At 34.0% G+C, this 22,735-nt stretch overlaps 3 protein-coding genes across 5 annotated transcripts in view; 2 read left to right on the top strand and 1 right to left on the bottom strand.

Moving 5' to 3' along the window:
• LOC142351221 (metal transporter CNNM4-like) overlaps positions 1-22,735 on the top strand; it is a 520,873-nt gene that overhangs the window by 215,230 nt on the left and 282,908 nt on the right. The gene's annotated exons all lie outside the window — the stretch shown is intronic.
• LOC142351222 (hexokinase-4-like) overlaps positions 1-22,735 on the top strand; it is a 319,567-nt gene that overhangs the window by 215,230 nt on the left and 81,602 nt on the right. The window lies entirely within an intron of this gene.
• On the bottom strand, positions 680-6,919 carry LOC142350446 (uncharacterized). The gene is made up of 3 exons (XM_075402293.1): positions 6,848-6,919; positions 4,619-4,755; positions 680-929 (listed from the first exon to the last, which is right to left on the bottom strand). The coding sequence occupies exons 1-3, from the start codon at positions 6,917-6,919 to the stop codon at positions 680-682; spliced, it is 459 nt and encodes a 152-aa protein (XP_075258408.1).

The following is a 22,735-nucleotide window of genomic DNA, read 5'->3' as shown; positions in this document are numbered from 1 at the left end:
GGATTTTGCGATGGACCATTTGCCCTAACCGCAGATATTGAATCAATTGTTCTGCAAATGCATGTTCCTGAACGATATAAAAGCTGCCTCAGTTCTTAAAAAGTTCTTTGGGACGACTTTTTTTTACCAATAAACGGTTCTAAACGCTATATTCAAAACATTTTAGAAAGTAATCGTAATGACTGTAATCAACCACACACCCCCGGATGAGCCAATGCAGCTATTATGGAACTTTATCGCTCAAGCAGTTAATTGTTATAACAATCACTAAAACCTCCAAAAGCCAGCAAAATCTTAAAATCTTGTCTTTCAAAATTGGAAAGACTCAGCAGAGGGGTTGTGGCTAACCACAAATCTATCATTACTCACTAAATTGATGATTTTCATCTTAAAATCAGAAGCAATATTTGTCAGTTTTCTGCATAAACGAGTCCTATTAGACTAAAATTTGCGTTTACAAATTTGTGTGTTTAGCGGTCAAATTTTCTCACGAGCAGAGGTATGAGTGAGCGCTAATTAGCTATTAGTATTTTTAAACCCGCAATGGGCAATCGTAGGGACATTTGTGTAATAATTTACCAATTAGATATTCTTTCATTTATACCTGATAAGCGCGTTGTGAAAATTGATCTTGGAAATCAAGGACAAATGCAAGATATGTACTCATCTAAAAAGCTGTTTAGTAAGTAACGATAAGGTGCTTCGCTTTGCCCACCTGGAAGTAAAGAGGGTTTGTCCATCCGAAGTGAATTGTGTGCTCTGTGACTGTGATACTTGTTACAATAGTGGGCTCGGTCGGGTATGTTGAGTCATAGAAAGTGTAGTTTCTCACAACCGCAGTATCTTCATCTCCTTTGCTGGTTACCCACATATTCATTGTAAATCTATCGCCCGGCTCCAAGTTACCAAAGTGGAATTGATTCAGCTGTCTTTAACGAAAAAAAAAACAGGTTAAAACAAGTTTTTGAAAACGTAACCCTTGGCTTATGAAAAAAACCAAGGTGTTACGTTATTATTGTCTCAATGAACTCCATTACGGTGAAATCTGCCTCAATTCTAATCACGAGCGCGTCAAAATCTAGACATTCAAAAATGTCTGAAGACGAGCTAAGTTTAATCCCTAACGAGAATTGAGTTAGAATTATATCAAGAAAAAGCAAAGAACGGTTGAAACAAGTTGATATCAAACAAAAATTAAAAAAGGCATCACAGAAAAAGAAAAAGAATAAAACTATTGCCCTGAAGCATAAAAAATGTTTATTCCCTTATCGATCATTTTTTTAAATTAACTTGAGGAAGTTTCCTGCTGGGCCTCATGAGTTTGATATCAATTCAAGGGATTTAAAACATCAGGTTTTTTCAGAGTTTTTGCGTCTTGATTTCATTTTTGCAAATATGCCTCACAAGATGAAAAGAGCTCTAAAGTCTTATCTTTAAAGTCTGATCATGGCTGTTTTTTTGTTCGAATGATTCCGCTTAAAAACAGGAGCAAATATGAATAATAATAATACGGGAATTATTATCTGGATGAGACTCTACAGCATGAGTCTAAAGTTTCCTGAACCGTGACAATCAGCTTACAATCCTACTCTTTTGCACTTTTTCGAAAACACAAAGAGGAGTCAACGAAGGGAATTTGCCCTATCAAGGACCCACATTTTAACACCAAAACCAAACTCCAACATCATTTGCGCAGATACGTATGGAATTTTTGTTACACTTTTGAAACAGAATAAAGTTCTCATATACAGTGTGATACTGTAATTGTTCCGATAATTTTTTTTGCAAAATGAGGGAATATATACGCAAGGCCGGCTTTTTTCTTAAACCAAATTTTGCAGCCCTTAGTGGCTAGTTTTGATTTTTATAAAAACTGCTAATTTCACTGCAAATTGGCAAGAGATTAAAAGAATGAAAAAAATTTTTAATTCTCCTTTGTTCGAAAATTTAAACAAACAATAAAATTTGAAGGGGAAAAAGAAAAAAACTTTTCATTTCCTTTTCTTTGAAAATTTTAATCAGTTTTTGAAATAATAATGTTGCCTCATAAATAATTTTCATGATTTCATTTACCGGAAACCGTTTAGAAATTTTACAGTGATACTTCCTATTTAAAAGGAAGCTACAGAAATCACTATCAAGCGAAAGAGGAGGAAGCAAAGAACTGAACAGATATTTATTCCCACTGTACTTTCACTGGCCTCCCGAACAAACCTTTTGAGTGTAAAATAGGGCAATTATAATCTAGAATTAAAGATTCAACAGTTAAGATATCAAGCATCACCATCAATTTGTTGCGCCAAAATATCGCAAAATCAAAATTATATATTTTTCAGAAGAAATTATCTTATGTAGGGCAACTACGTAATAAAATTCTGAGGGCACTTGCGACAAAGACAACACTCAATCTCTTATCTTATTTTTTTATTTGATGTTAGGTCCTGGTTTCTCAATGCCTTCTCTCTTGCCTTCCATTTGACTTACAACTTTAGTGAATAGGAAATAGTACTTAATATGGAGATATATTCAGCATAATATTGTGTAAAATATGAAAAACTTGGAAAAAGAGGAGTCATTTTTTTCTTGAGATAATTTGCACAAAATTGTGCTAGACATTGCAAGCCCTCTTGGCTTTAAAACTCTTTCATTTTAATTTTAACTGCTCATGTGACAACAACAAAATTGTTTATGCAAACAACAGAATTGGTTTTGTAAGAGATATCCAAATACAAAACAGGAAAAGCAACCTTTTGAGGATAGTCAGAAAGGGCATTTTTCTCCTTCTCAACCTCCTGACTTCGGACTTAAATTGAATTTGCTATTTAAGTTGTTTGTAATGTTTTTATTTACTTTAGGGTCTTTTAACTTAATGAAATTTCAAATGGAAACCTCTGTATATTTTAATTGAGAAAAAAACAATCATTTTTTTTGAGGTCAGAGAAGTTTTTTCTAAATTGTGGAATATATACTGACCAAATTCAATAATCTTTTAATTAATGGATATTAGTCGTTTTATGACTAGCCTAATCGGTCATATACAGTGACTTTGAAATATACGAACGGAAAAATTTATTAGAAATATACAAAGAAAAATATTATCTTCGCCATTGCAAGCATGTTCTCAAATGTTCTCATTACATTGCAAGCATGTTCTCAAATTAAGCTTCGTTGATTCAGAAATTTTTTTTTACCTGCGTGAGGTAATTAAAAAACAAATTTTCACTACATTACCAAAAAAATCATTTATTTCCATGTTTCTTCTTCGATATGTCAAACAAATATTGCATAGCAAAATTTTTCTTTTTTCTGATTAATATGATCAGGTTTAGAAATTTTCCGAACAAAGGACAAAAAATTGTTAAAAAGACTCTAAACAGAGTTCTCGACAATAAAATTGACATAATCAACAACTCTAATTTTTTGATAATCGCCTAAAACGGATCATGAGTCTAAATAATTGGTAGAGATATGATCAGTTGCGTGTTTTTTTCAATGAAAAAAAGAATTACATGAAAATTGGATGATTTTTATTTGTTTGCTACATCAAGCGTGTAATCTGATCGCTTCACTTTTATGTTGCAAAATACTGTCTTTGTTTGACTAAGATAAAGTTTCGTTGCGACTGATATCTCATATTAAAGGTCAACTTCTGAGGAATTGTTCTATGTTGCTATTTAATTGACTGTGCATGCTGCTTAATATCTACTGAGATCACATAAAATTAGTGTTGTGTTTGTTTTTCAGTTGCTTCAGATTGAATTTTTCGAAAGTAAAAATCAAAAAAGAAAAAGTTTTTCTACGAAGAGCAGAGAACAAATGTTTGTAGCTTGGGGATTAAGTTGGAACCTTGTGTGTCACGCACAGTCTCACACAAGCTACCTTGTTTCAACATGAAAGGATTCTGACTAAAAGAAAAAATTAACTCGCTACAAAAAATATTTAAAAGACAAACTTTTTAGTCAACTGGGCAGCAGATTCAAATAAATAACATCTAGATTTTTGTAACAAAATTTATGCTAACATGGGTTTCTCATTCAATCAATTTTATTATTCATTACAGCTGCAAACTGCGAATTAACCATTTTGTCCGAAAGAACCATTAGATATGACTGCGCATCAAATAGCCAGCGCTCTTTTATTTGTTTGAATGATGTGATCGTTTTTTACAAGAAACCGTTTCTGATCGATATTTAGGATCCCCCCCAAAAAAACTCAGTGAACGTCCTATTTGTACATAGTAGCCTCCTGTATAAAATCCTGACCGTTTTGGGAACTTGGCGTCAAAAGCGCTCAAAACTGATCAACTCTTAAAGATACCGATCACAAAGTTTCATGTCCTAAAGACTCCGATCGAAAGCGCTCAAAACACTCCAATTTTTTTAATCCTAAAAATATCTATAACACCGGTCAATGAAGGTCTTTTCGCGCACAGTTTTGTTCCCTCCGTTACGGTTTCCTCAAATAGAAAAAGAAATCATGGAGCAATTTCGTTTGTGCCCCACCCCACCCCCTGTATTAGTTTAAAAAAATCTGCGTAACTGAAAGGGGGAGGGATGTTGGCACAATCGGAAAATAACCAAAATCACATCGTGACGAACAGATTAGGAAGTTAACTCACTCAAAATAAAAATAATACATTCTGTCCATTCCACCTAATTGGCTCTTGATGCGGATCTTGACCTGGCTTCCCGTTCCAGATTCAAAGAAGACAGAGAGAACTAGAGAATTCGTCCCAACACTGGTCGAGTTATCGATCTGAAAAGTTTCGCACAAAACTTAATTGTTCCAGCTCACTTTAGTGGGGGAGGAACTATATGCTCAACTGGTTTTTTTTTCAGTCAATTTTCAACAATCGATATATTCATCGTACAGGACTGTGTGGTGTCAAGAGCAGAAGTTAAAATTTAAAAGATATCCAGTATCCAGACATCATCATATATTTCTTATATAAAGGTTTTGTGGTCATATTAGCTAATTCGACAACATTTGGAACCTGTAATGAACACGTAGCAAGACCCAGATGGTTATTGGTCTTGTTGTTGATATTTATAGTTCATAAACTACTGGCTCTTAACGAGGCGCTGTATATATTTTTTGAAATAATTTTGCCTTCTTGTTTTTATTATGTTAGTTGCAGACAAGAATGATTTCAATTCAAACCATAATTATCGACAGGTCAAGTTTGCTTGCAAAGTTAGGACAATGATTGAAGATACACAATAATTTTATTGAAAAGAATATGTCGTTTTGGCTTCAACACCATTTAGACAAAATTGTTCTTGAAATTTTTAGTTCTGCGTGTTCTCAGTGTAACTGTGTCGTCTTTTGATTTAATCCCACTACTGACGTGTACAATTTATTTCTTAAACAGTTCCAAGTTAGACTATATGACATTTTCTAGTTGATAGCTTTCAGTTGTTTTGTTTGTTGCTTTTAAAAACATGTTTTATGTCTTAAATTGTCAACAAAAAATGATAATTTGAGGCGTACCACATTCAACTTTTACGTAGTCTCAGCAAAAGAGAGGTTGCTTTCTGTCTCAAGTGAGTTAAAGTGCAGTCTTGATTGCTTTTTGTTTATTTGAATAATGGTCTCTTGGCGTTGTTACTACGAGTTTTCATATTTTTTTTTAATTTTTTTGACATTTTCTATTTTTTTAGCTTCTATTTTGCTGTCTGGTCCGATCATCACATAAATAGAACATCGTAAACGAGCTGCTTATCACATTAGGGCGCAATTGATTATATGCAATTTTTAGTGCCTAGATATTGATCTCATAGGCTTCCACACCGTTTCCTCCCAAAATTAGAACTGATTTTTGACTAATTGACTTTTTGATTGGTATCATTGGCCCTCCAATGAGTTTGTGTTTCATTTGTGTAATCGTTAGAGCCTAAAGCGATTTTTTTACATGGATACACCAACTATTTTCCAACAGAAAGTGATTTTCTGAAAGTTTTCTATCTCTTATTTCTATCCCCATTTGTAGGGTAACATTATTTGCGACCTCACATTACCAAGCCTCCTTGTTATAATAAATACGAAGTAAAATTTATGTTGAAAATTCGTGAGACTGCTTAAAGATTGCTTATTTTATGCAAGAAATGTCGGAATATACGCCAGAAACGCGCTGAATTTGGGCTCGTGAAAGTGCCATGATAAATATTAAGCGATACCTCTGTTTGACTGTTATAATCTATTACGAGATGAAAAAAAAACTTATGTGTGCACTACAAAAAATAAATCAAAACAGTAGCGACTCAAAATAATCAAAAAAGTAGCGACACTGTAAGGCCTTATTTTGATTAATTAAGATGTGTTTTGTGGAAATAAGGAGGTAAAATGAGGCCGATGAACAGGATGGCTTCAAGTGGACAACATTTTCATTCACGTTCTTTATAACAGGCACCATAAATATTGCTACTGGGTTATTATTCACGGATAATGTAGCCACAGGTATCCAGATTAATTAGAAGTTATTAAATAGCCAAGGCAACATCAAGCAAAAAATTGCTGATCGATTTCCAAGGCAATGCCTCTCGCGCGCACGCTGTTGGATGTAATCGGGAACCAACGTGCCAGTTATCCCGGCGAAACCGCAAAAAGCGCAAAGCGGGCCCACAAATAAGAATAAATTATCAACAAATAATAAAAGTTTGCATAGTGATTATTTTTGTCATCCATTTGATATAAAATTTTAAACGCCTATTTGAAACGTCCTCCTATGGAAACGCCCCTATAGAATAAGACAAATGGCCCTCTTTAATTGGTAGAGGTGCTCACTCGCAATGTGCAGTATTTTGCGCCTAAATACGACTTCTTTCATCACAGTCGAAATTTAACTTACCACATCTGTATACGTCGCCAGCTTGAACGACGTCACAGGTCCCCTTTTCCCATAAGCACTTATGAGTTGCATGTAGAAAGTGTATTCCTGACCAGCTTCAAGACCAGTTACTTCATGGGAAAACAGTCCAATCGCATCCAAAGAACAGGGACAAGATCCTCCAATGGGTCTGTTCCAGATCTCAATTGACTAAAGAACATTTTACGGATCTTTGCCGGTTGTGCCCCCATCCCCCCTTTTATTCTTAAAATACATAGAATCTTACGCCCCCCCCCCCCCGAATCTTACGCACCATATCTTTACATACTGATTTACATAATCTACATAATTTACATAATACACTTAATCCTCGGGTTGAGATGGCACCTCTAATTTTGCGCTTTTACTAGCTTTTCGTCATCACTTCTAAAAAAATTAAGAATCAGATTTTTACTCGGCGATGCCTCGGATGTATATCTGAGCGATGCCTCGACCTCTGATTAAACCATCTCAGATCACAGTAACCTCTGATCGGTGGCCGCCGTATTGGCCGACAGGGCGTTTAGCCGACAACCAAAAAATGAGAAATTTAGCCGACAATTTTAGTAAAATGAGCGATAAAATTAATTCTCAACCTGTGATTGGCCAAATTAAATCACTATTTCGTAAGCGGACAAGTATACCGTCAACTAGCCTAACGAAGACCTATCCGTGGTCACAACCTCCCCCTCCACCTCCCCCTCCACCGTCAGGTGGGTTGCGGCCACGGAGAGGTCGAGTGGAGCGCCACTCGACCGTACATCAAAGATAATGGTCCTCTGAACTACTGATTTAAGGACTAATGAGACTTTTGACAAATTACGATAAAACTGTCGGCTAAATTTCTAATCTTTCCTTGTCGATTAAATGCCCCGTCAGCCAACTTCCCTAGCACTCCTCTGATCGGACTGATGTGCAGTAAAAACCTCGAAACTTTGAAGTCGGCTCGATTCTGTCCCTGATCAGACCTTCCCGGACGGAAATGACCAGTGATCGCTCAAATCTTCCTCTGAGCAGAATAATATGCGCTCGAATCCACCTCTGATAAGACTCGTGTGCGCACGAAATCGCCTCTCTTCAGACAAACATGCGCTCGAAAGTCCTTCAATCAGACTCAAGTGCGCTATCAATTTTCTGAGCAGAGAATGACTTCCAGGTGAACAAATGTCTTTATTGGTGTAAAATTTTGTAGTAAAGAAAAATCAATTATAAGCGTACTGGAACATTAGAAAAAAAGTAATTTGTTTTGCCTGCTATTGGTGCATGTTCCTGAATTAAAAAGACGAACTCAGACATCTTTCCATAATAATGTCTTGATCATCTACACTTATTAAAAAATAAAAGTTACTAACAATGGCGAGCAGCAATTGATATCTGGTGTACCTCTGTTGTTGATCAGCACTATCAGATTCCTAATGAGTCTCTGAGCAAACGCGGCCTTTTTTGTGGCCTCTTGGTAGAGCCGACAACCAAACAATGAGAAATTTGGCCGACAATAAGCGATAAAATTAATTCTGAAACTGTGATTGGCCACTTTAGAACACTATTTGTAAGCGGACAAACATACCGTAAACTAGCGTAACGAAGACCTATCCGTGGTCAAAACCTCCCCCTCCCCCTTCCCTCGTCATTGGGGTTGCGGCCACGGAGAGGTGAGCATCACTTGACCGCACATCAAATTCAATGGTCCACCGAACTACTGACTTATCGACAAATGAGACTTTTGACAAATTACGATAAAACTATCGGCTAAATTTCTAATCTTTCCTTGTCGACTAAATGCCCTGTCAGCCATTTTTCCTAGCAACCCTCTGATCAGACTGATGTGCACTAAAAACCTCAAAACTTTGAAGTCGGCTCGATTCTGTCCCTGATCAGACCTTCCCGGACGGAAATGACCAGTGATCGCTCAAATCCTCCTCTGAGCAGAATAATATGCGCTCGAATCCACCTCTGATAAGACTCGTGTGCGCACGAAATCGCCTCTCTTCAGACAAACATGCGCTCGAAACGTCCTTTAATCAGACTCAAATGCGCTATCAATTGTCTGAGCAGAGAATGATTTCGAGGTGAACAAATATCTTTAATGGTATAATATTTTGTAGTAAAGAAAAATCAATTACAAGTGTACTGGAACTGTAGAAAAAAAAAGTAATTTGTTTTGCCTGCTATTGGTGCATTTTCCTGAATCAAAAGACGAACTCAGACAGCTTTCCATAATAATGTCTTGATCATCTACAATTATTAAAAAATAAAAGTTACCAACAAAGACGAGCGGCAATTGATGTCTGCTGTACCTCTGTTGCCGATCAGCATTGTCAGATTCTAAATGAGTCTCAGACCAAACGTGGCCTTTATTGTGGCCTCTTGGTAGAGCCAACAACTTGCAGTCAAAAAAACTACAGAAAATAAGTTTAAAAAGACATCGAACGAAATAGTTTCTGGTCAGTCCCAATCGCGCCGAAAAACTGTTTCCTTTTCTTAATGTTTCCTTTTCTTAAAAGGACATGCAATATTTCTCGGAAGTATACAGTCAGGCTTTGAATTGGGTATATATCAAAAAAAGAAAATGGTTTTGAAATCAGTGGAGAGTATTTTCAACTACGAAAGCACGGGAAAACAGTTTCAAACAATCGAGTTCAATAAAGTTATTAAATTCGCTAAAAATGAGTAAATTTTACCAAGAAAATTTATATCTACACGGGCTGCTGCATTTTTCATGCTCACAAAAATCAACATTTTGTCAAAAATTCAGATTCGGCAATATGTTAGAATATTGTGAGATGTCAAAATATCTTTATTGCGTTTAACTTAGTTGCAGTCGTTTCACATAAGATGGTTAACATCTAATTTTTTGTTGTGAGTTGCAACAACAAATGTGTTCTTCACGAATGGGAAGCTCTTTGCGAATTTCGGATTCTGCAATATTATTACAAAAAACTCCCAAACGTCCCAAAATTACGGAAACTATGAAAAACACCAATTTGAATAAAGCAAACTTGCTTAATTTTGTTTTCAAAATATTAAAAGAATTTTACGATTTTAGACATACAATTTTAAAAAATTATAAATCAATACGACAAGTCATATCAAAAAATTTTGGAGGAGAAATATAAAGATGGGTTTTGAAACATTTCACATCTTTAATGACCCTCTTCCCCATTTTTTGGATCTATTTAATTGTTCTGAATTAATGAAAAAATGAGCAATCTTAAAAAAATTAAAGCAATCTTAATCTTTTTTTTCTGAACTTCAAGTCGATCTCAGTATTGACAAGACACATACCTTTCTACTGCAAACAAAATTAATCTGATAAGAGGATTTTAAACCTAACTATTGGTTTCATGAATTTGATGCCACTAGTTTCCATATTATTTTCTTACATTTTTGGAAATTTTTCTTGATTTTGGTTACGTCTAAAATCCTATTACATTTGACTAATCTTGATGGTTCCATTGGCTGGGAGAAGAAATTTAGCGGATCATAGGTAGAGTTTTCAGAGAAATACTGATGCTTTAAATGGCTTCAAAATTCTCTTCTCGCACTTTTCTACTGAATGTTGTTTTTTGCCTGTGTTTGATATTGTTTTCATAATGATAGGACTTACCGTTATGTCACATCCAAGACTTACGAATAACGGACATCATTGTCTTACCATCGAGGCATAACTTAGCGCAATTATCGACTTCCGTTGTGAGCAATTGAATTTAATGGTTTTGATATTACTGGTTATATCAAAAATTTCGTTATTTAATTTATTTGTTCATATTCGTCGATTTTTTGAAATCAAATAGTTAAAACAAAAAAATGTCCTTGCTGTTAAAAAAATTAATTGCGAGTAGAAAATTCGTTACCGAAACGTTTTTTTGCTAATGGCTTCGACACTTTTTCCTCTCAATTTTTTCTGAAATTGTTCTTTTTCCTGTTTTCTTTTTTATTCCTTTTGTAGTCCTAAAGTGCTGAGAGGTCTAAAAAGCTTCCAATTGAAGATTTAATGAATGACGTTACTCAATGCAGTCAATTCACGGTCAATAGTTTCAAAGTTTATGAATGTATTCGTTTTCAAGAAATTTGTTAAACTCGTGACCTTGTAACCTGTTCTCATCATTGAGAGGTCCCATACAAATCCTCAAAACTCAAAAAATAACTTATTTATTGATGCTATGTCTTAACAGATGTTTTGTTTGTTGGACAACTTTATTTTCACAAAAGTTTTTTAAGTGGTCAATATTTGTGTTTTTTTCTCTTCCTTTAGCGATTGACCATGGGTGTTTTTTAGTTTGTATATGAGATGCCATCAATTTATTAAAAGATGAGGTTTTGGTGGTGTAATGAAGTTAATTTCGTGGTGCGATATCTTTATTGAAGTATTTATTTTACTAATCGCTCCTTAGTTTTTTATCAAGTTTTTGGAAGACTAATGATTTGGGTTTATCGAATTTTCTTACACTGATTGTCCAACTTTCGAAATAATAACAACTACAAAAATTTCATCGTATGTGGAAAGTTTCCTTGTTTGTGCAAATTGGCTTCTGGAAATAGGGTCATTTAAACATTCTTTTGCTCTCTGCATTTGCTCGGTAAAAAATTTATGGGGAAGGAGTCGATCAAACCACCGTGGAAGTCTGCTATGGTATTGTTTGTGGGATCTATGCTCTTCTAGTATGGATAATAGTACACTATGATCTGAGATAACATTAAATTCTTTACCGCAAAAAAAAATATTTGAAAAAATCGATGGACCCCACGATTCCCAATTGTTCTAATTGCTTAACAATGTAACGTTCTTCAGTAATAATTAGGAAACGAGATGCAAATGCGACTGGTTTCCATCCATCTTTTGTGCTTTGTTCTTGTACTCCCCCGAGTGCGGATCTTGATGCATAACATTTTACTCGAGCTTCTAATTGTGGGTTATGATGTCAGTTTTTTGTGCACTTATTCCTTTAACGCATTAAAATGGTCTTATTGGACTTTTTCACTACTGGTCTTAGTGGATGACAACGTGGTTCGGTTCCATATATGGTGTGAGCTTGCTAGTATAATCAACAGATCCGAAAATGATCTTGGTCATTTCAGGATATTTTGAGGAAGAATTGCCAAAACAGCTGCAGGTTTAGATGGAAGTGGCGAAATCCCCGTATGAGTGAATTTATATCCAAGCCAGTTAATCACTGATTTGGCAATGTCATGTTTTTGTAAATTGATGCGTAAAATATCACCGTTTAATTTTTGTAAGCATTTTATTGTTTAAATAAGGTGTTGTGATTCTGATCCTGTGTTAACTTTTATTATGTCCAAGAAACAAAGTGTGTTTTGGATTTTTATAGTGCAGAGTCAACTACAGTGTTTTGGTTTTATAGTGTTTCATGTTTCGTGTTTTTGTTAAATGTTGTGATATTGAATCATTTGACATATCTACGCTTGGCAATTGGTATTTATTTTTTTGAATCGATTTGTTTAAGATTTTAGAATCTAATGCTGTTTTTATTGATTGATCATTTTTTTACTGTCATTGCGATTGGAGAAACATTATATTGATCAGAACTCAGTTTGATAGCTTTTCAATGTGACCTTCTTTTTGCTCTTTGTTGAGTTCTTTGGTAAATCTAGGCTGGAGATTGATTGGAACGCGTCTACCTTTCTGGCGAAAAATACTAGATAATAGAATCAGCAAACTGAGTAAACTATATATAAATTTCCGCAAAAATTTTAACTGAAATGAGATTCAATTTTAGCTCAGATAGCAACCTTTTTAGATGTAATGTAAGTTAATTTTTGCACCATTTTATTTTTTGATTTTGCCCCCAGTACATAACGCGCCCCCAGTTAGAGAGCACGTGCGATTGCACAGTAAAACAATATATGAAATTATTGCATGTTTTTCAGGGGTAGCATAAACGGTAAAGATCCTAATTTTCAAATGTTTATCACGTGCCGTATTTAATCACAGCGGACTTTATGACAGGAAAAGAGATCTTGAAATTTAACTAACATCTGCAGTCCCTTCGAAAACCCAATGAAGGTCAACTGTATGTTCTGTGACCTCTCTCAGGTATGACAATTCGGTCACGTAGCTCGGGTATGTTGACTCATCGGTGCTCAGGGGTATCTGAGCTGGCTGTCCCATCGCTAAGAAGCTGAAAACGTTTCCTCCGTCAGTAATTCAAGAGACAAGAGCAATTAAGGCGTTTCAATGTGCTGTTTAGCAATTTTTGCGCCATATTTGATTGCAATTTCATGGCAGACTTGATTGAAGAAAAATGAATGCAGGAAAGGATTATTTTTCAAAACTAGAATTTAAAAATACATTGTTCATCAAACTTACTCAATAAACAAAAGTTAGAATTATTGATGAACAAACTTTTCCAAGAATTTTTAAAATTAAAATCTAGATTCCTAGCCGAAATTTTGTGCGCAATTTTACGGGAAAACGGCTTCGAAAACGGTCACTAAACTTTTTGAACCTCAGATAGATCAAGTAAAGCGACATTAACTTTTTTTCGAAATATTCTTTTGGGCGAAAATGCATATCCCAAAACATAAGTGTATATTAGATTAACGTTTTTCGAAGTATCGCGGTATTAGTTGAATAAAACGAGGCCGATTGGCCGTGCAAAACCAATAACAACAATTGTCGAAAAGCGGTAGCTTAACGTGTTCAGTTCACCGGTGTCGGTTAATATAATGACTGATTTAAATTCCTCTATGATATTGGATAGGGTTAATAGTTAAAATCATTGAATTTTTCGACAATATTATTGTATAAGAACAGTTTATAATTGAACAATTCTGCTCTGATTGTTTTTTATTGGCCACGTAAATCAGATACGTCTGTAAATTGTTCAATTTTAAATGAAGGTCAAGTTGATGTCACGTGTGCACAATTGTGAGTGACTATGTTTCTCTTACAACTCAAAGAAAAGTTATGGTGATCTTCAGATTTCCCTTTCCGTCGGTTAAGTGTCACTCAAGTACAATTTAAAAATTAATTACGCACGTGAAAACAAGTGTTTGGGTGAACCTGTTGAAAAAAAAGTAAAAAAAAACACGAAAAATATTCAGAAAAAAAATAGATGAAGAGAGGCCAAATTTATATTAAATAAATAATTTTTCTATAGTATAGACATTTTTTTTATCAATGCCAATTGTCACAAACCATATCTACAGCCGCCGTAAAGATCAACCAGAACTGTCCCCCCAGACTGTGAACACTTGAAGAGGAAACTGAAAACTCGTCAAACATGGTCTAACATAGAAGTATGACGAGAAATAGCCCGAAGTCTGGAAGTGTAATGTATGTTCAAATTGGTCAAAAGCAATTTAAAGCGGCTCCAATTCAAGCGTTCTACTGACAAGAAGCAGTAAAATTAGGTCGAGAAAATTTTTGCTAACCCAGTAGCATTTTTTGCTCTAAATTAATTTGTAAGCCTTGATGGTTAATCTCATTTATAATAACAATCGCTTATGCAGTTGGGGTTGATTTTGGCCAATTTGAGCATACACTACACTTCCAGTCTTTGAGCTGTTTCTCGTCATACTTCTATGTTAGACTTTGTTTGACAAAATTCCATTTTCTTGTTCAAGTGTTCACAGTCTAGGGGGACAGTTCCGGTTGATCTTTACGGCGGCTGTAGATATAAATTGTGACAATTGGCAATCATAAAAATTATCATAAATCATACTATTGAAATTTCATGAAATTAATGCAAATTTGGCCTGTCTTGGTCTACTTTTTTTCTGAATATTTTTCATGTTTTTGTGCATTTGTTGAGAGTTTGTCGTACTTAATCGCTTCTTCAAGTTTTCTATTAGTTTTGATATCAGGAAGAACGAAAAGAATGATTGGTTGACCTTTTGATGATCAAATGAATATATCAAGTTTTTTTTAAACGATGTTTCAATTATTTCACCCTCGTATATTTTTGTTTATTGTTGCATATATTGTGTGGGTGACTACATATAAAACCGTTTTTATGGGACCTTGGAGAAAATTTGTTGAAACGCCGCGCAATATTTAGTCATTTTTTCAAAAAATTATAACTATGGATTTTAAAATTTCTTGTCGTTTTCTCCGCTTTCATCTGTTCTCGTTGTATTTCTTAATATTCTTGTTATTTTTCACCGCTCTTATTGTAAGTAGCTCATTCAAGATAAAAGATATCCAACAAAAGTTTAAGAATAAATTTTCTGTTCTTCAACCTTCCTCAACGAAACGAATCGCTTATTGAAATGAATGATTTAAATTAGAAGGAATTTACCTACAGTTTGAGTCAAGTTTTGTTTTAAGTCGATTCAGGAGTCTTCCGGCTATTTTTTCTATAATGTTATTTGTTACGCTTTCGCAAAAAATCCGTAAAAAAAACTAGAATTGAGAGAAAATGAGAAAATAGAAAAGATAATTGATAGAAATTCGCCAAAATTTTGGTACCAGTTGCTTATTTGAACAAAAGCACATACAAAAATGAAATTGATTTTTCGATTTTCATAAAACTAACTCAAGTTTGAATTCGTAGTGAGCTCCTGGAGTTGCGTCAGAGACTTCAAAGTGTCGTTGTTCTCTGTCCAAAATGAAAACAATCGTCGCAGCAGGAATCGACAATCCTTGTTGGTCCAAATGCTCATCATTCGATATGGTAAGTTGCTTGGGTCAGGAGCAATGCTCACTCATTTGAATGACCTCTCTTAACTGTTCATTTGGAAAAGTTTTCGAATCTGGATCGAGGTGGTAAAGGGTGGAAAGGACGAAAAATTCTTTCCAGAAACAGTGAAACAACTGTAAAAATGTTGTAAAGTTAATGTAGAGTTAAAAATTGAAATTTTGATTCTTCAGTGAAATTAAAGTGGAAAAAAATTATTCTCGTCCAAGAAAATTGTTTTCGTAGTTTGTTTCCTTCTAAATGGAGTTCACGTATATTTGCCTTCAAATCTGCTTTGTCTTCAATCATCTTAACTTTCAGTGCACTAACTTCGCTTAAACTTAACATTAAAGTTTAAGATCTAACCAACTTTAACTTTAAAACATTAACTTAACACAAATTTACCTCTAAAAGACTCTTAACAAGTTACTTTTACTTGCCATAAATTTATCTTAAAGTTGGTTTCTAATTTACCTAAGGTAAACTTACAATAAATCATAAGTAAGTTGAGATTAAAAACTCAAGATTCATCATAAATGAATAAAGTAGTTTCAAGCTAATTTAGGAGTAAATTTAAGCTTTTTGTGAGGGTGATAAAAAATATGTACTTGATTTCAAATTTAATTGTCTTAAATGTTGAAAAACGATAAAATTTAGGTGCCGCATAAGCACATAGCTTCCAAAGTGCGAATCTACTAACTTTGAGGCTTGCGAATATTCCTTCACTTAAGAGGCCCAATTTCAACTAAGAAAAGCAATATAAGAAAAACTTGATTTTTGCGTTTGTGGGTAACACGTTTAATAGAAAAAGGAGGCTCGGTAATGTGCGTACGCACATAATGTTCCGACCCCGATCATCCACATTCTTGACTTAATTGTCTACCCAATGATGAAGAGATAGAAAGCTCTCAAAAACATACATATGGTTCAATAAACCACTATCGGAATACAATAAAACCACGCTATAGGGCTGATGGAACGTGTTGATAATAGGATTACCAGAAAAGACCATAGTAAAAATCGAGTAACAAAAAAAACTTCATTACGACTAAAACTCGATGCGTCTTCTTAAAAAAACCATTAAAAAACAATATCGCATCAGATAAAGCAAAAAATAGCCATTACTTGATCTTAAAAGATATGGAACCTGTCATCAATGCAGTTGGGTAACAGGTTGACAAAAAAAGCAAAATGTGCGAAGTTCAAATTAACGTTTCTATTTCTGAAGACAATTAATTTCAAAGTGACTAATATCATTAGATGTTAACTGAAATCAAAAAAGTGTTTAACTATATCTCTAGAAAAAGCAATTGAGACCTGTCTTTATCAAGTGTACAATCAAACGACTGCAAAAATAGGGACAAAAACCGTCAAGATTAAAAAGTTCAAATTGAATTTAGACAAAAACGGCAGTGAAGAGCATTGAAATTGTTCAATTGTGCAATATTTCAAAGCCAGCAGGACCTACCATTAATGTTATTTTTTCAAAGAGAACAGGAATCTTCCAACAAGTAAATATATAAAAATCTAAAAGTTTTTTGGGAAGTCTCATAGTAACAATAGTAAAAAACCAAGACACTAATGGTTGAAAGTAAAACCGTTGTAGAGATTAAATAAAATCTCACTGGAAATGGATAGTGTTCTGTCTTTACAGAGACTATGCTACAAATTTAACTATCTAAGGTATTGTTGAAGTCAAAAAATTCAAATAAATTATTAATAAAAAGTATTTTGAAAGTCATAACCGAAACAAGATTTCAACAGAAAATACTGACTAATTGGCAACACCCCAGGAAGCCAATTGGGCTGGTTACTAATTAGGCTGAGTCACAAGACTACGAAATAACAACAAATACAAGCAGAAGCCAAAACTTCACAAACAGTTTTACGACAGCACAGTGTTCAAAGCACTATATTTAAAAAATGGTATTTGCAAGAACGGCAATTCATTGCCTCCATTTCATCAGAAAATCAGTGAGTCTTCCTTATATAAGAACTAGAGTGAACAATAAAAACAAACTCAAAAATTGAACAGTATAGAAATCTTGAAAACTTTTATAAAATTAAACGGTCGAAGCCATCAGTGAAAACAAATAACTGACTGAGAAAATAACGTTTGAGTCAAAATAAGTCTTGCAGACTTCTTTTTTAGTGAATCTAAGTTACATGGTGATGAAAATGAGAGCAAAAAGGATACATTTGGTAAAGTCTTTCTCTAAATCAAACATTAAAACCATTGAAACCTGCAGCTACAAATTGAAATCTTTGAATAGGTTCAGATATACATCCTGGGGAAGCAATTGAAAGCTGTCATTATCAGGTATAAGTCATAAAACAACAACAAATGTGAAGATTTACAACCCAAATTCTTTTTTAAAAAATTCACAGAAATTTGCCAGAGAACTGTCTCAGCCCAAATAGGATAAACTATTCAACGAAAACAAATAAACACAATCACATACGCTTTTTGCAACGCTGTGCATCTCGCAAAATAATCTAATTTTAAATTGGAATTTTCAATATTTTTAAAATTCAACTATGACATAAATTGAACTTAAAAAACAAGCAATTATGCAACTTATAAAACATGCAAAAATAAAGAAAAGTTAAAAACTCGTAGTATTAAAACCAAGAAATCTATAGTTGAAAATAAAACCCTTACAGTCTTAATTTTTAACTCAGAAATAGAATTCATGTTTTTACTAAGACCCAACCGGAAATTGACACAGACATAACAAAATAGTGGAAGAGTTCAACAATTCACTGACATTTTCTGAAAACAAATATAGTCAAAGTTAGATCAGAGTCATAAAAGACAGCAGATAAGAACAGTCAGAATTGTCTTGTCGCACTTATACTCCATAAAAAGTTGATTGGATAGCGAAACTATAACAAATGAAAGGAAAACATAAGATGGACAAAAAAAACTATTCAAACAATTTGATCAGAGCCATTACAATCAACAGCTTAACTCTGAAACAATAATATATGTTCGTTGGGCCTCAGTTTTCCTGAAAATTATCTGCCAATATTTCAGCCCCAGTTTGATATTCCTCTCAACAATTTACATAAAAACTCCTAACGGGGAAATGTTTTGAAAATAAGGCCGCACAACAATAAAATATGTAACAAAAATTTACAAGTTACAACAATTTTAGCAAATCTCCTACAACTTTTTTTGGAATTTTTTTCTTCTGTGCATACAGAAGCTGCACCAGAGCAGGACTAAAGAGCATTGCACTAGAGCAGTCCAAGTCAAGAAAAATTGGAAGTCTGTCAAAGAACTTAAGAATTTTGTCAACTCTCAAGATAAAGCAGTTATCGCAGCTGGAGTTTATAGCCAATTTACCTGATTGAATGAAACCAGGTAGCTTAAGTATAATTGTCTCCCTTCCGTTAGATAAGATGAAAGTGTGACACTTTTCAATCGTTATGTTATAGCATCTTTAACACAACCTAAAATGATTTTTTTGTTGCGACCCCTCTTGAGGGGGGGAGGAACTATATACTCAAATGGGTTTTTTTTGTTCAGTCAATTTTGGCCGATCGATATATTCATCGTTGACAGTTGAGATTGGTATCATTAGAAAGCTTGTGCACCGTAAAATATGGAATTGAACAGTTTTGTTTGATATCCAATTTTTAAAGGCAGTTATCGAGGTTTAAACTTTCGACAAAATATAGTGAATTCCGTTAATTTCATTCACCTTTTTTCGGAATTTTTGACTAAAATTTTGCCAATTTTGAGAAAATTGAAAAAAAAATTTCGAGAAAATGTTGTTGATTTTACGTTTAAAGACAAAATATATTGTCGGCTATTTTCATTGAATTTTTTTGTCACAAATTCCGGCTAAATATTTCACAAAATTCAGACTTTTTCATCAAAAACAGCTCGAAATAATTTTCTTTAGTCCACTCTGATTAAATTTGCAGGAAGTACACAACCAAACAAAACTAACACAATCTTTGTAAACTGAAAAGAGGGCTAATTCCACTTCAACTTCCGTTAAGAGTGCTCTGTAAATAAAACTTTGCCGTTTTTTGCTAACTTTATTCGTTGATTACCAGAAACTCAACATTTATTTTTGATTTTTTTAACTAACAAAATATCGATATCAAGGACTTTCCAAATATCAAATTTTCCTAATGGACAATCAGCATTAGCTGGACTAGTTCTGTACCAATCTTGGACGGTTACAATCCAAAAAAAATTCGTATTGTCGTCAGTCGGTTTTTTATTTAAAAAAATCAAACCTTCTTTGTTTAAACTAAACAACAGAACATTTCAAATCAAAGCCCACTAGTGATAGGTCCTATTGGCTTCCTAACCAGCCGGAAATTATTTATCTTGTTGATTGCTTGAAAGCTTATGGTCGATTTGACTTTTAAAATATTTGATTTTTTAAATAAAAAATTGCTTATTGAACTTTGCGTCTCTTAATTTGGTCAACTTTTAGCTTAGTGTCAGCAATCAAAGAGTGCTCCTTCTTTCTGCTAAATTCAAATTTAGTCTTTATTGCGGTTTTACGGCTTAAGTTATGGTGTTCTGGCTTTGATACTACTAGATTCCACAATTTGTTTTTAATTTTTAGGTATTTGCCCATTTTTCATGTTTTCTAGTTTTGTTATCAAGTTATCGTCAGTAACTATCAGGTTATCGTCGGTTCGTATATCACATTTTTCGCGTTCAAAATAACGAACAATTGATAATGTTTAACTTTTTAAAGATATAGATTGTGGTTCTTTACTGCTTCGACAGTACTTTCTCGAAGTATTTAATTCAATTTTTCGATTTTGTCTTTAACTGTCGTTTTTACTTTGTCTTTTTAGTCGTATTTTTTTTCCTGTACAAGGATCCGATTTGATTGGCTTTTTTTGGAAGAGTAGGAGAGCCTATGTTCTGATATTAGAAGAAAGATAATGGCTTTCTTGACTTTAAAAACAATTGTTTTCCAAAATGAGAAAAAAAACATTTCAACTTCGCAATTTTGTTCCTTTTATTATCTGTTTGTTACCTGGTCTCGTTATTTAAAGTTTACATTCTGTCAACGGATGGTGTCAAAAGGGATTGGTGTCACAAAATCTAATGTTTTAGAGAATTCGTTATGACTTTACTGGCTTCGACACGGGGTTTTTCACAAAAAATGTAAATTAATTTTTGATTTTTGTCATATTTGACGTTCTTTTTGTAGAGGTAAGACTTTTTCTGGACAATTGCAGGTCTCGACGGCTTTCTTGGGAAGAGTCAACGAGCCTATTCAATTTTTTCACTTTGTAATTAATGGCTTTCATGTCTTTGGAATTACATTTTTTTCGATAAAAACAAGTATTACATAATCTTACTTTTTTCTTTTTGGTCTAAATGTTACCTAGTTTCATTAATGAGAGGTCACATAATACCTTTCAAGGGAAGTTGTCAAAAGGGATTGGTGTCACAAAATCTAGACGTAAGACTTTTTCTGGACAATTGCAGGTCTCGACGGCTTCGTTTGGAAGAATAAACGTACCTATTCAATTTTTTAATTTAGTAATTAATGGCTTTCATGTCTTTGGAAATAAATTTTGTACGAAAAAAAAACAAGTATTACATAAATTTGCATTTTTTGTCTTTTTTGTCTAATTGTTGCTAATTTTCATTAATGAACTGCCACATAATACACGGTATTCGACAAAGGTGCAATCAAACATATATTGGGCGCCAAGGTATGGCTTTACGGCGCCAAGGTATGGCTTTACGGCGCCAAGGTATGGCTTTACGGCTTTCAGTTTGTTGTCTATTTGTTGTTCTTTCTGTAACTGCATAAAAAATTGAATACCAAGAGTTCTTAATTCCCTTTCATAGAAGCATTGGTAGTAGTAAACCTATGAAATTTTTTAGTTCATTACTAATGGTTTCATTATTTTGAAAAAAAATGTTATTTTTAAAAAAATCAGCGAATTTTCTAACTTTAAAGTTTCTGTTCTTTTTTGTCTAATTGTTACCAAGCTTTATTATGAACTGAGCACTCTCCTGTTGAGCCATTAAAATTGTTCTCTCATCATCGGCTATAGTCCACTCGCAAACTATGGATACATTGGATGTCACAGTCGCGTTAATCCAAATTCTGGAACATTCTGTCACAGAGACACCCACGCAACCCCTCGGGTACTTAAACTTCTTAAAATGCCTCCATCCTATTGCGGTTTGACCGTCAACTAAAAAAGAGATATCGTGTTTCAGATATCTCAAAGAAGATTTACTAGCAGATGCCCAGCAAAATTGACCGATATCCGGGGATGAGTATTAATTACTGATGTAAATTACTAAACTAGCTGTATTTTATAATTTTTGTTCCTGCGTAATAGCATTAGGCCTACAGTAGCCTGTTCTCACTTGCCCTTTTTCTTATTATTCCCCACATTTCAGACTATTCTTTCTATGAGCAGCATTGCTCTATTTTTTTTTGGTGACTATGGCCACTTTTTTGCGTCTGAAACTTTCCCGTGATACCATCATTGCAGCCAACATTGGTCAGTCTATGGTCAACCTGAAGCTATGGTTAAGTAAGAGCGCATCCTCACATAGACAGCTGCACGGAGGCAGGGGATTGAACTCTCAATCATTGGCGTGTGAATCACACACCTTACCTCTCGGCTATAACGTATTTAAAACTAAATGGTGGCATATCAGCTAGCCGAAGAATTTTAAGCAAGTCAGAAGGCCAAAATTACATAATCTAAGGTATGATAAAAAAAATGTTTTAGCTTATTATAACTTGGTTGATCGCAAAAACACTTTTTTTGTATTTAATTTTTCCGGTAGACAAAATAATTTCCAAATTCAAGCCACTGCACTCAATTTTCTGTTTCCTTCCAAATTAGTAAGCTACTATAATACAGCTGAATGCGTTGTTATGATGAATCATTTCATTTGTAACCAGGCATGACACTTCAGCTTCCCAATGTTTGAAAACAGAAGTTAATGTTGTAAGAAATTGCAATAGTTTTGATAAACTTTTTTTCTTGTTGCAATATTCCTGCAGTATCTTAATTACGCGTCAAATAGCTGTTTCAGCAAGCATATATTTAAACTTGAAACAACTTACCAAGAACTTGAAATAGCAACATTTCATTTTAAGTCTTAATAAGATCTTGGTAAAATCTTATAAAGATAAATCAGGAATTTTTCTTGACAGCTCTTGACAAAATCTTAACAAATCTTGATCACGTTTTATCGTTTCTGATCACTGCT

Source organism: Convolutriloba macropyga, chromosome 12 (genome assembly GCF_964194025.1).
Source record: "Convolutriloba macropyga chromosome 12, txConMacr16.3, whole genome shotgun sequence".
NCBI classification, from domain to species: Eukaryota; Metazoa; Xenacoelomorpha; order Acoela; family Convolutidae; genus Convolutriloba; species Convolutriloba macropyga.
This window is presented reverse-complemented; position numbering and strand designations above follow the sequence as displayed.